A 13,107-nucleotide genomic window follows, 5' to 3' on the forward strand; every position below is an offset into this window, starting at 1 on the left:
ATTGAAACATATAAGATTATTAAGGGGTTGGACACGTTAGAGGCAGGAAACATGTTCCCAATGTTGGGGGAGTCCAGAACAAGGGGCCACAGTTTAAGAATAAGGGGTAGGCCATTTAGGACTGAGATGAGGAAAAACCTTTTCAGTCAGAGAGTTGTGAATCTGTGGAATTCTCTGCCTCAGAAGGCAGTGGAGGCCAATTCTCTGAATGCATTCAAGAGAGAGCTAGATAGAGCTCTTAAGGATAGCGGAGTCAGGGGGTATGGGGAGAAGGCAGGAACGGGGTACTGATTGAGAATGATCAGCCATGATCACATTGAATGGCGGTGCTGGCTCGAAGGGCCGAATGGCCTCCTGCACTTATTGTCTATTGTCATCAATTTAGGCCATTTGTTAGTTTTTGACTTGTGGATAAATGATCTAAAACCATCTTTGAAGTATATCAATGAGTATACGTGATGTGGGATAATTTTGCTTATTCTGAATTGGTTTTGAAATAGGCAATGGGCAAATTTCTTCCAACCATATTTTAACCTGTTCAGTATTTCTGATTCTAGCAGTGTTTTATAGAATGTTAATCAATGCCATATTATAATGATATACTTGTACACTATGACAGAGCAGAAACTCATTCAGCCTAATGAATCCATGCCGGGTCTATGTAGAGCAACCCTATTAATCTAGTTTCCCTTGTCTTATTCCCATATGGCTATGTAACATATTCTCTCGTATCCCTTCCAATACCCTTTCTACATTTTACAGTGGCTAAATAATCTATCAACGCATCTTTGGCATGTTGGAGGGGAGAATGTGCAAATTGCACACAATGACTAATACACATTAATATCTTGCTTTTTAGATTGTCCTGGGACAGCCAGTGAAGATGCTGGTAAGGTGTCTGCCTGCCAAGGTTGTCCCAATCAAGCGTTATGTGCATCCGGTGCCTCACAAGCTCCAGATCCAGGTAAATGATCCAGCATCTTTTTTAGTTATCAAAGTAATTCATGTGGTTCTACGCTCAGTGTGAAAAGCTCCAACTTTATTTCAATACTCCAGCCATTCAGGAAATTAAGGAGAAAATGATGTCTGTTAAACATAAAATCCTGGTATTATCTGGAAAAGGAGGGGTTGGAAAGAGCACCGTCAGTGCACACCTAGCTCATGGGATCGCAAGTGACGACACCAAGCAGGTAAGGAATTACAGTTTTACACTTGGCCTTTTGGCTGGTTTCTATTACAGCTTGCATTCGTGGGAATTAAAGAATGAAGGAACTAATTTTGAATGGACTTGCATTCTTCAGTAATTTAATTATATGTCCACTATCACATGATACAGTTTTGTCATGTGTAAAAATATTTCCTTGAATTGAAATAATATTTAAAATGGAATGTTATTTCTTCAAGATAATAGCAATAGACGTCAATGATAGTCAGTCATCTGGCTATCATTACCAGTTCATCCTGCTGTATATGTGGTTCAATGATAGTCAGTGACCAACGTTACTGCCATTCAAAAGTTTACTATTTATGATAATATTGTTACCCTTGTTGGCTGGATTCCCCCTGAGTATTGCCTCCTTTCTTGGCTCTCGCTGTATCCTGACATAAAATGTGCACTGAACATATACTGACTCCTTCCTACTTAGAGCAAATCACCTTGTATACTATCTTGCCTCATTCAAATATTTGTTCTGTGTTGTCTACTTAGTGTGATGATAATGAGCATAGTCCTTCTAGAGCCCTAAACGTAAGACGTTAAACCCTGTCGGTTATAAGTATCTGCTAATGCCCTCACTTTGGAGAGATTGTGCTGCATCGACCTATATTTCAAAAACCTATTTACTCTACTACCTTAGGCTCTTCGTTGAATCGGTTTAGATGTCAGTAATCATCACTAGCTCGAATAGCGGACTCCTTCCCAACAAGGACAGGATACTTCCAACAAACAAAGCAGTTTAGACATAGCTAGATTTTTAAATGAAGCATGTTTAATTTTGAGAAGTAATTTCTACAAAGGTTATAATATACAAAGGATTACCAAAACACAAGTACTTCATAGGTGCAAAGGTATTTTATTGTCACGTGTACCAATTAAGGTACAGTGAAACTCGATTTACCATACAGCCATACTAGAAAAAGCAACTACATAAAAGACACACAACTACATAAAAGTTAACATAAACATCCACCACAGTGAATTCCCCACATTCCTCACTGATGGAAGGCAATAAAGTCTAATCTTCACTCTTCACTATACTTCGCAATACCAGAAAAACGTATCAATGGATTTCAGATGAACAAGTCGGCCATTGAGGACAAAGGCTGAGGATTGGATTCTGTATCTTTTCTCTGTAACTCCTCAGCATCCTCAATGTGTCCTAACATTTCTACTGTTTTTCTATTAGTTGACATCATCTCTATGTGCTGCTCGCATTCATTCAGCCAAGTGGATGCCTGACTTGATTAATGCAACATGGGCCTTATTTTTCTTCTACTGCCATTGCAATCTTGATACGGTGACTGTGGAATTGATGGTTTTATTTTTTATCAGTTCTTGGGTCAGAAGGATCATAACCTTAAGGTCATCATGTAGGAAAATAACTGCAGATGCTGGTATAAATCGAAGGTATCACAAAATGCTGGAGTAACTCAGCAGGTCAGAAGGTCATCATTGTCAGTATTGCTTCTCTTGATAATGTCAAGATATTGGGCAAAGTGTGTACTGGTCAGAAACTTATTTAAATTCGCAATAAGCCTTTTAAGCCTGGATCGTTAATGTCCATCGCACTGAGGCACCATGACAGCTTTGTTGCTTTCCTTGATCAACTCTGCAATCAACAGCTCATCACCTTCAGCTCATCATGCTTTTTTTCTGGGATATGCTGCTCACCTAAACTCCATTCATCCCTTTGTCCACAGAAACTCCCAACCCATGCACATGGCCACTCTTTCATCTTCTCTATCTCGTAATTCTATCATTTCCCTTGCGTTAATTACAGATAAGCCATTCTTCCATGATTTTCTTGTGCTCTGATATATCCTTTCTGTTTCCAACCCTTATGTCCTCTCCTGGTGGAGATAACAATTTCCTAGACTACGAAACTCCTACTTTTCCAGCAGTTGGCATAATATCTCCCAACTACAGGTCCAATGTCGTCTTGGTTACGTCAATATTTAATATTCTGATCATAGATATAGAAACATAGAAAATAAGGTGCAGGAGTAGGCCAATTGGCCCTTCGAGCCAGCACCACCATTCAATATGATCATGACTGATCATCCAAAATCAGTATCCCGTTCCTGCTTTCTCCCCATTTCCCTTGATTCCGTTAGCCCTAAACTATATCTAACTCCTATAAACTTTTTTGAAACTTCCCTGGAGTAATGCCCCTCCTATTATCCTTGGAGCACTCCTTCCCTTCCCTGCTCCCCATCCTGCCCCTTGCATTTTGTTTTCAATGCGAATCCTACCATTGCCTTGGCTTCAGCTACTTTGGCCCTGAGCACTGTAATTCCTTGACTAAATTTTAGGTCATTGACTTGATGTCTCATGTGCGTTTGCATCAATTTTCCTGCTTTTTTTGTTGTGAAGTGCCATGGAAGATTTATTAAGTTAAGGAAATTGTAAGCATTTGGGTTGCTGTATTGTAATTAGCGATTAAAACCCACTGGTGTGGCATTTTGAGGTCCACTAAATCCCATAATTTGAATCTGTAGTAGAGATCTGTATTAATTAACGAATTCTAATTAAAATCTAAAATGAACTGAGATCTGTGCTAATGTTAACCCCTCAGTTTAACTTGTGTGATCTCAGCCAATGGCTTTTCTAACAGTTCGGGGAATCTTTCCTTAACCCGGGGCATGGCCATACTACAGTAAACTAGTTCACATGCTCAAAGGAACATGATCAGGGCGCTACTTCTGTGATTCAGCATTGGTCAGGTCACAAGATTGCTGAACTAGAGAGTTCCAGTCTTCCATTTTAAATCTGATATAGATAACCAGGTGTGTTAATAGATGCAGAGTCAAGGGTGTGGGTAGAATTAAGATACTGACCATCCATAATTTAGTTGAATAATAGAGCAGACTTGAAAGAACTGCATGGACTACCTACCTCGTTTCAATGTTTCTATCAGTGGATTCTTCTACAGTAGTGAATAATAGTTTCTAGGGCGGCACAGTGGCGCAGCGGTAGAGTTGCCTTACAGCGAATGCAGCGCCTGAGACTCATGTTCGATCCTGACTACGGGCGTCGTCTGTACGGAGTTTGTACGTTCTCCCCGTGACCTGCGTGGGTTTTCTCCGAGATCTTCGGTTTCCTCCCACACTCCAAAGACGTACAGGTATGTAGGTTAATTGACTGGGTAAATGTAAAAATTGTCCCTAGTGGGTGTAGGATAGTGTTAATGTGCGGGGATCTCTGGGAGGCGCGGACTCGGTGGGCCGAAGGGCCTGTTTCCGCGCTGTATCTCTAAATCTAAAATCTAAATGCTTTTGAATCTCTTTATTGGTGGTGTTGTTACCACACTGACTCTGGCTTGAACAGGTTTGCAATAATTCAGTGTGAATAAACTGAGAATTCTTGCTTCCAAACTACAAATTCTGATGGAAGGTCAATACCATGAAATGTCATCACTTCTTCGGAATTACCTTGGTCTAAGATGATTTTGTATTTTACGCCTTTAATTGTATTTTTGTTCGAACAAATTGCATAATATTGATTCCGGATAAGAATGCATGGATTAGGAAAGCAGCAGATGGCGAACAGACACGAAACCTAATTTACACGTCGTATTTTTGAAATATTGCGCTCAAATTATGCCTGTTTAAGTTCCACGTTTTGAAATACGTGCTGCTTTTCAGGAACTTAAATGCAAGGTGCCTGTGTAGATAGAATTTAATCAAATATCTAGTTTTAATGTCCTACTAAACGTACTCCAGGAGAATCATAGCACTTAAAAAATATTGGGGGTGGGTGTATCAGAAGGAAAAACCAAAGGATCCCCTTCTGTCGTAAAAGTAAATTTGGTGTCTCAACACAAAAATAAGCCTTTGCCTCCTCTCTACCTCCTTGTGATCATGACACTGGTGGCTGAGCTATTTCCAAATTGCAAACTAACCGATACAATAAATTTTAGTGATTCATCAGCATGAGTGTTCAAGAAAGAATTTCTATTTGAAATGAAATGTTTCCCACCCATGGTCCAGATTTCAGTGTTTACCCTTCTTTCAAAAAGCACCATAATTGCACTTGCATGTGAGTGTGAGCGCACAGTGTCATGAGCTCCCAAATTCTCTGCCCTTTATCATGACTCGCCAGACTTGACAACAGTGTTGCTAAGAAAGAAATCTCAGCAAACTATTTCAGTAATTTGTGCTGGGGGAGTAATGGGGAAAATACAATGGTGCAGACTTGTTCCAAAGCATTTTGTGGTATTAGTGAAGGAGGCCAAAGAAAGAATAGTCATGGCCAGTTTTTATCAAACAATAATAAGCGCTTTGTTGGGAACGTAGGGAGCTGCCATCAAATTTTGCTGCACAGGGTATAAGATTTTTTTCCCTCTGTTTTTCTTTATTGTATAGCTATTGCAGAGCTTTGGATAATTCTACAGTAATATTGTTCATTCAGTCTCTTTTATGGGAAACTAAAATAATACTTCTGTGGAATTTCACTGGATTTTACAACATAGAAAAGGTCAGTCGGACCAGATGTCTATTGCCTGTGTGAAAGAATTTACAGCACGGATGTGTGCCATTTGGTCCATTGTGCCTATTTCTGCTATAAAAGAGCTATTTAGATTAATCCTATTTTCCAACACTCAGTTTGCAGCTTTATTAAGTCTTTGATGGTGTTCCAGATTTTTTTAATGTAGTTCAACAACTATTTCTTCCTCCACATCTCTTTCACGCATTCACTTCTAAATCCCCACCACTTTTCAGGTGAATAGATTCTACCACTTATTACCATAAATGCAATCCCTCCTAATTATTGACACCTCTATTAATAGAAGTGCCTTTCCATTCATCCTAAATTGGGCTCTCATAATGTTGCAACAACACTTTAATTCTCCTTCCCATTCCCACACAGACCTTTCTGTCCTAGGTCTCCTCCATTGTCAGAGTGAGGCTAAACACAAATTGGAGGAACAGCATATCATATTTCGCTTGGGCAGCTCACAGCCCAGTGGTATGAATGTAGACACAAAATGCTGGAGTAACTCGGCAGAACAGGTAGCATCTCTGGAGAGAAGAAATGGGTGACGTTTGGACCCGAAATGTCATCCATTCCTTCTCTCCAGAGATGCTGCCTGTCCCACTGAGTTACTACAGCATTTTGTCTACCTTTGATTTAAACCAGCATCTGCAGTTCTTTCCTGCAACAATGGTATGTATGTTGATTTCTCTAACTTCAGGTAGCCCCGGCATTCCCTCTCTTGCTATCCCTCCCCCACCCTCGTCGCACTAGCTTCTTGTTTTCACCCAACACATAGCTAACAATGGCTGGTATTCTTTATCATCGTTACTTTTTTGCATATCTTTCATTCATCGTTCTTTATCTCTACATCATCATCCATATCTCTCGTTTCCTTTATCCCTAACCAGTCTGAAGAAGGGTCTCGACTCAACGTCACCCATTTCTTCTCTCCAGAGATGCTGCTTGTCCCGCTGAGTTACTCCAGCTTTTTGTGTCTATCTTCCCATAATGTAAACATCTCCAATTAAATCTTCCCTACCTCTGCCTCTTCTGTTCTAAAAGTGAACCTGAACCTATCTGCTCTTTTCTCATAACCAACGTGAATTTGTTGCACGTTCTTTCTTCCACATTCTGATATTGTACACTTTTCATGTCCTTGCTTAGGTTCCCACTAAATGCATTTATTTTAGATACCTTAGTTGCTTCAAGTGTTTTGCACCAGTTTCAAGTGTTACGTCAGTACGAATACTTTGGTTCACCTTTCCTGGAGTAATTATAATTTGTGATTTTCCGGGGATCAAACTAGTATTGGCCAACAGTGGATCAGCAGCCACTGTAGGTGTATTTGTACCTTGCTCTGTTTCCCCCATCAGCAGAATATAAAATGGGTTGCCCAATTGTCACTACTGCCACCATGATCATTTTTGAGAAGGCTCCGCTCCTTCAACTTCTGCAGCAAGATTGTTCTACCAATCGGTGGTAGCCAGTGTCAACTTCTTCGCTGTCGTGTACTGGGGCAGCAGGGCGAAGGCTGTGGACACCAACGGGATTAACAAACTCATCAGGAAGGCTGGCTCCGTCCTGGGCGCGGAGTTGGATTCATGGGAGGGGGTCTTGGAGGGGAGAATGCTCCTCAGACTGCGGAGCATCTTGGACAATACAGCTCACCCCCTCCATGACACACTGGTCAACATGAGGACTACCTTCAGCAACAGACTGGTTCCACCAAGATGCTGCACAGAACGCCACAGGAGATCCTTCTTCCCTGTGGCTATCAAACTACAACTCCGCCCCCTTCTGTCCTGGGGTAGACACTCCCCTCCGCAATCTTTGCACATCCTTAACTCTCCTCGCCATCCCCATACAGATATCTCTGTCCTGGGCCTCCTCCATTGCCAGAGTGAGGCCACATGCAAACGAGAGGGACAGCACCTAATATTCCGCATGGGTAGTGTACAACATAATGGTTTGAACATTGAATTCTCCAATTTTAGATAACGATCCAACAAACGGCCCTCCCTTTTTTCTTCCTCTCTTCCCTGTGCCCTACCTGGATGTGCATCCATTTCTTCCTTTCCCCTTACTCTGTCTCCTTCCACATATTTTCCTTCCTCTGGCTCAACATTTCATTCACAAACCAAAATATAAAAGACTATCAACGTGTTAGCTCTGTTTCTCTCTCCAGCTATGTTACCTGATCTGCTTGGTATTTCCAGCAATTTGTGCTTTTAGTTTCAGATTTCCTTAATTTTACATATTTTATCTGTTTGCTAGCAACAGAAGGCATCTGTTGCCAGCTGTGGGTATTGTGCTATTAATTCAACCAAATTCATTGACTGATTTGAACTTGGACTTGCACATAGATTTTCAGCATACCAATCTCTGGTCGTGGCTTTCAAGAAAAGATTGCAGCATCTGGGTGCTAATCTGTAGAATACGAAAAATCCTTCAGAAATGATTCCAGCTACTGTTTTGGACGCCACGAGTGAGGATTGAGAAAACAATGCCTGCTTGTTGTGAAGGTAGACACAAAATGCTGGAGTAACTCAGCGGGTCAGGTAGCATCTCGGGAGAGAAGGAATGGGTGACGTTTTGGGTCGAGACCCTTCTTCAGACTGAAGAAGGGTCTCGACCCGAAACGTCACCCATTCCTTGTAGTGAAACGGATTGCCATTTTGTTTTGTTGTGTGGGGCAATGCAAATGTTCTGAAATAGGAAGAAAACCGGATTTACAGGAAATGAAACATTGAAAATTATATTCTGCGGTTAGTATTTGTTTGAAGGGAAGAAGAATACTGCTGAAGTACTTATTCCACTTTTCCTTTGCCATGGTTAACTTTAAATAATATGATTTTGAAAGCTCTGCAATCTCCTGACTTGGATTAGTCATCTTCCCAAACTACTGCTCCTCTCTTAGCATCTGCAAATCATTAAAAAGGGTGTAGTTGACTCAGCGGATCAAAAGTTCTGTTCAGCTTTCCACTGCATGTGTCTTTCATGTAGTAAACAAGTTTTGAACTAGCTGCCTTCATTATAACAATCTAACCTTGTGTTCCAATGTTTCTGGGTGTATGCTATTTCCACTGAATAATTCGTCAAGATCTTTGAGAAACATCAGATTTTTAAACCAGTGGAAAAAATCATGAAAGACTATGGAATGTGATGCTTGATTAAATTTGAAGTCACTTTTATGTCTGTTAAACTGACACTATCTTTATCAATGAAACTATTCTTTTAACTCCAGCATGATCTATAAAGGTCACCAGTAAAGGTGATCAAAATTGAGTTGCTTAATTAATCTGATTTTCAAATATAATTAGTATTGTTAATATAGATCATATCAGAATCAGTGGATCAATTAAAGAAATCATATTTTTTAAGTGTCTCTCTAATGTTGGGCAGTAGTTGTTATAATGCTGCAATATTGATCTACATCCTAACAACAGAACATTCTGAGAAACTAGTAAGCAGGACTACTAAGCGGCTGCCTGTGTGATGGGGTTGTGGACATCTTGTCATATATTACACCTAAGCAATTGCTAGGTGGAACAAACCAGTTGGTAGTGACCTGTATGCAAGATTCTGGTTTATTTAAAGGATAGTATTTGAGGAATGTGTTTAACTAATTTCATAAAGAAAAAAGTATTTTTCAGATATATCAAAGCTGTAATATAGCCTTTTGTACCCAGCAATGCTATGACAATTTGACTCTGCTGGGAAAATGAAGATGCATTAGCTGTTAGCCATATGTCAATAGACAATAGGTGCAGGAGTAGGCCATTCGGCCCTTCGAGCCAGCATTCAATGTGATCATGGCTGATCATTCTCAATCAGTACCCCGTTCCTGCCTTCTCCCCATACCCCCTGACCCCGCTATCCTTAAGAGCTCTATCTAGCTCTCTCTTGAATGCATTCAGAGAATTGGCCTCCACTGCCTTCTGAGGCAGAGAATTCCACGGATTCACAACTCTCTGACTGAATTTTTTTTTCCTCATCTCCGTTCTAAATGGCCTACCCCTTATTCTTAAACTATGTCTAATAATGTGGAATGAAAATAGACACAAAATGCTGGAGTAACTCAGTTGGTCAGGCAGCATCTCTGGAGATGCTTTTTCCTTTTTCTCCAGAGATGCTACCTGACCTGCTGAGCTACTCTAGCACTTTTGTGTCTATCTTTGGTATAAACCGGCATCTGCAGTTCCTTTCCACGCAAGAGTGGAATGAAGTTAATTTCAATGTACCCAGCCAAAATCGAAATAGTTTAAATTTATTACTTGGCTGTGATGATGATTCATTTTGAACTATTATCAACATGATGGCGAGGATGATATGCTTTGAAAATATCTACGGTGAGAAATGATTTGGCTGCTTGCTTCAGGTTTTAGCTACAAACCTTGAATCCGTTTCTGATCACTGCAACAATAATATGCATTCCCAAAGAGCAACAAGTTTGGAATCCTTGTTTGTTTTTTCTCAAGCTTCTGTTAGCTGACCTGCCCACTACCAGCACACTATTCTTACAATTTACAAGATTCGTGATGAAAAATGCTGTATAATGCCTCTGCTCCCTCTACCAAGACTACGACTTTTCTTTTGAGATCTATTCATCTCGGGGAAGTTCTTTATACTGGAGAAATGGATATGGTGGCTGCAGTGTTATTCTTATGGATGAAACTTGCAATCAGTGGCAAAGGTAAACATTTCCTCTCGCTTTTAAAGCAAATTTAGAGCTAACTTACAGAGCTGGAAGCTCTGACGTATGTCACTTCCTCCTTTACTTCTTGAAGACACTAAAACACAGTTGTTGTGCTGTTTGCAATAAACGGCATTGTAATAAATTGTGTTGCAGCGATGGCCTTTCAAACCACTTTATTCAGGAATTATCCAAAAAGAAAACTCTCTGTGTTTTAACCAATCTAGCTGTGGATATTTCATCATGCCAATTTTACCTGGGAGGAAGTGATTTTTATTTTCCTATCATTAATGCAGAGATAGATAGTACAGGTGTCAGGGGTTATGGGTAGGCAGGAGAATGGGGTTAGGAGGGAGAGATAGATCAGCCATGATTGAATGGCAGAGTAGACTTGATGGGCTGAATGGCTTAATTTTGTTCCTATCACTTATGACTTTATGGTCCCAATACTGAAGTCATAGCCATACAGCGTGGAAACAGGCCCTTCAGCTTAACTTATCCACGCTCACCAAAATGCTCATCTAAGCTGGTCCCATTTGCCCGCTTTTAATCCATATCATTAAAAACCTTTCCAATCCATGTACCTGCCCCAATATTTTATTGTTGTTATCATATGTGCCTCAACGACTTCCTCTAGCAACCCATTCTATATACATAACATGCTCCATATGAACAAGTTGCTCCAACTTCTACCTGTAACTCAGCTGCATGAGTCCTTGCCACATCGTCATATATATATTTTCTGCAGTCTTTTCCAAAGGTAGGGTGGCCAAAACAAATTAAAATACTCTTAAGTGCAGCCCTCCAACGTCTTGTACAACTAAATATAACATCCTAACTTCTGTGCACAATTCCCTGATTAATGAAGGCCCGTGTACCGAAAACCTTTTTTATCACAGTGGCTACCTGTAACGGCATTTTCAAGAATGCGTACTGAAACGCTTAGGTTTCTTTGCTCTACAACATTCACCTGGGCCCAAACATTTATGGTGAATGTCCTGGCTTGGTTTGTTTTCCCCAAATTCAACACCTTACTGAATTAAACACCATATGCTGCTACTCGGCCCATTTACCCAGCTGATCAAGATTCTGTTGTAATTCTTGATAACCTTTACTGTCTACGATACCACCCACTTTAATGTCCCGCCATTCTGGGAATTAAGCTAGTAAACCTACGCTGCATGCCCTCAATAGCAAGAATATCCTTCCTCAAATTTGGAGACCAAAACTGCACACAGTACTCCAGGTGCGGTCTCAATAGGGCCCTGTACAACTGCAGAAGGACCTCTTTGCTCCTATACTCAACTCCTCTTGTTATGAAGGCCAATATTCCATTGGCTTTCTTCACTGCCTGCTGTACCTGCATGCTTCCTTTCAATGACTGATGCACTAGGACACCCAGATCTCGTTGTACGTCCCCTTTTCCTAACTTGACACCATTTAGATAATCTGCCTTCCTATTCTTGCCATCAAAGTGGATAACCTCACACTTATCCACATTAAACTGCATCTGCCATGCATCCGCCCATTCACACAACCTGTCCAAGTCACCCTGCAACCTCATAGCATGTTCCTCACAGTTCACACTGCCACCCAGCTTTGTGTCATTTGCAAATTTGCTAATGTTACTTTTAATCCCTTCATCCAAGTCATTAATGTATATTGTAAATAGATGCGGTCCCAGCACCGAGCCATGCGGTACCCCACTAGTCACTGCCTGCCATTCTGAAAGGGACCCATTTATCCCCACTCTTTGCTTTCTGTCTGCCAACCAATTTTCTATCCATGTGCTCTAATTTTGCCCACTAATCTCCTATGTGGGACCTTGTCGAAGGCTTTCTGAAAGTCAAGGTACACTACATCCACTGGGTCTCCCCGTCCATTTTCCTAGTTACATCTTCAAAAAATTCCAGAAGATTAATCAAGAATGATTTCCCCTTCGTAAATCCATGCTGACTCAGAACGATCCTGTTACTGCTATCCAAATGCTCCGCAATTTTGTCTTTTATAATTGACTCCAGCATCTTCCCCACCACCGATGTCAGACTAACTGGTCTATAATTTCCTGTTTTCTCTCTCCCTCCTTTCTTAAAAAGTGGGATAACATTAGCTACCCTCCAATCCACAGGAACTGATTCTGAATCTATAGAACATTGGAAAATGATCACCAATGGGTTCACGATTTCTAGAGCCACCTCCTTAAGTACCCTGGGATGCAGACCATCATGCCCTGGGGATTTATCAGCCTTCAGTCCCATCAGTCTACCCAACACCATTTCCTGCCTAATGTGAATTTCCTTCAGTTCCTCCGTCACCCTAGGATCTCTGGCCACTAGAACATCTGGGAGATTGTTTGTGTCTTCCTTAGTGAAGACAGATCCAAAGTACCGGTTCAACTCGCCTGCCATTTCCTTGCTCCCCATAATAAATTCCCCTGCTTCTGTCTTCAAGGGACCCACATTTGCCTTAACTATTTTGTTTTCCTCTTCACATACCTAAAGAAACATTTACTATTTTCCTTTATATTATTGGCTAGCTTACCTTCATACCTCATCTTTTCTCCCCGTATTGCCTTTTTATTTTTCTTCTGTTGCTCTTTAAAAGAGTCCCAATCCTCTGGCTTCCCACTCTTCTTTGCTATGTTATACTTCTTCTCTTTTATTTTTATGCTGTCCTTGATTTCCCTTGTCAGCCACGGGTGCCTCTTACTCCCCTTAGA

General features: G+C 40.8%; 1 protein-coding gene across 1 annotated transcript in view; it reads left to right on the top strand.

Annotated features, from left to right (window-relative positions):
* Positions 1-13,107, top strand: part of nubp1 (nucleotide binding protein 1 (MinD homolog, E. coli)) — a 53,028-nt gene that overhangs the window by 3,051 nt on the left and 36,870 nt on the right. The window contains exons 2-3 of the mRNA XM_078418204.1: positions 860-964; positions 1,057-1,190. Of these exons, the coding sequence (XP_078274330.1) occupies positions 860-964; positions 1,057-1,190 (239 nt within the window). The remainder of the gene's footprint in view (positions 1-859; positions 965-1,056; positions 1,191-13,107) is intronic.

This window comes from Rhinoraja longicauda, chromosome 21, assembly GCF_053455715.1.
Source record: "Rhinoraja longicauda isolate Sanriku21f chromosome 21, sRhiLon1.1, whole genome shotgun sequence".
In the NCBI taxonomy this organism is placed as follows: domain Eukaryota; kingdom Metazoa; phylum Chordata; class Chondrichthyes; order Rajiformes; family Arhynchobatidae; genus Rhinoraja; species Rhinoraja longicauda.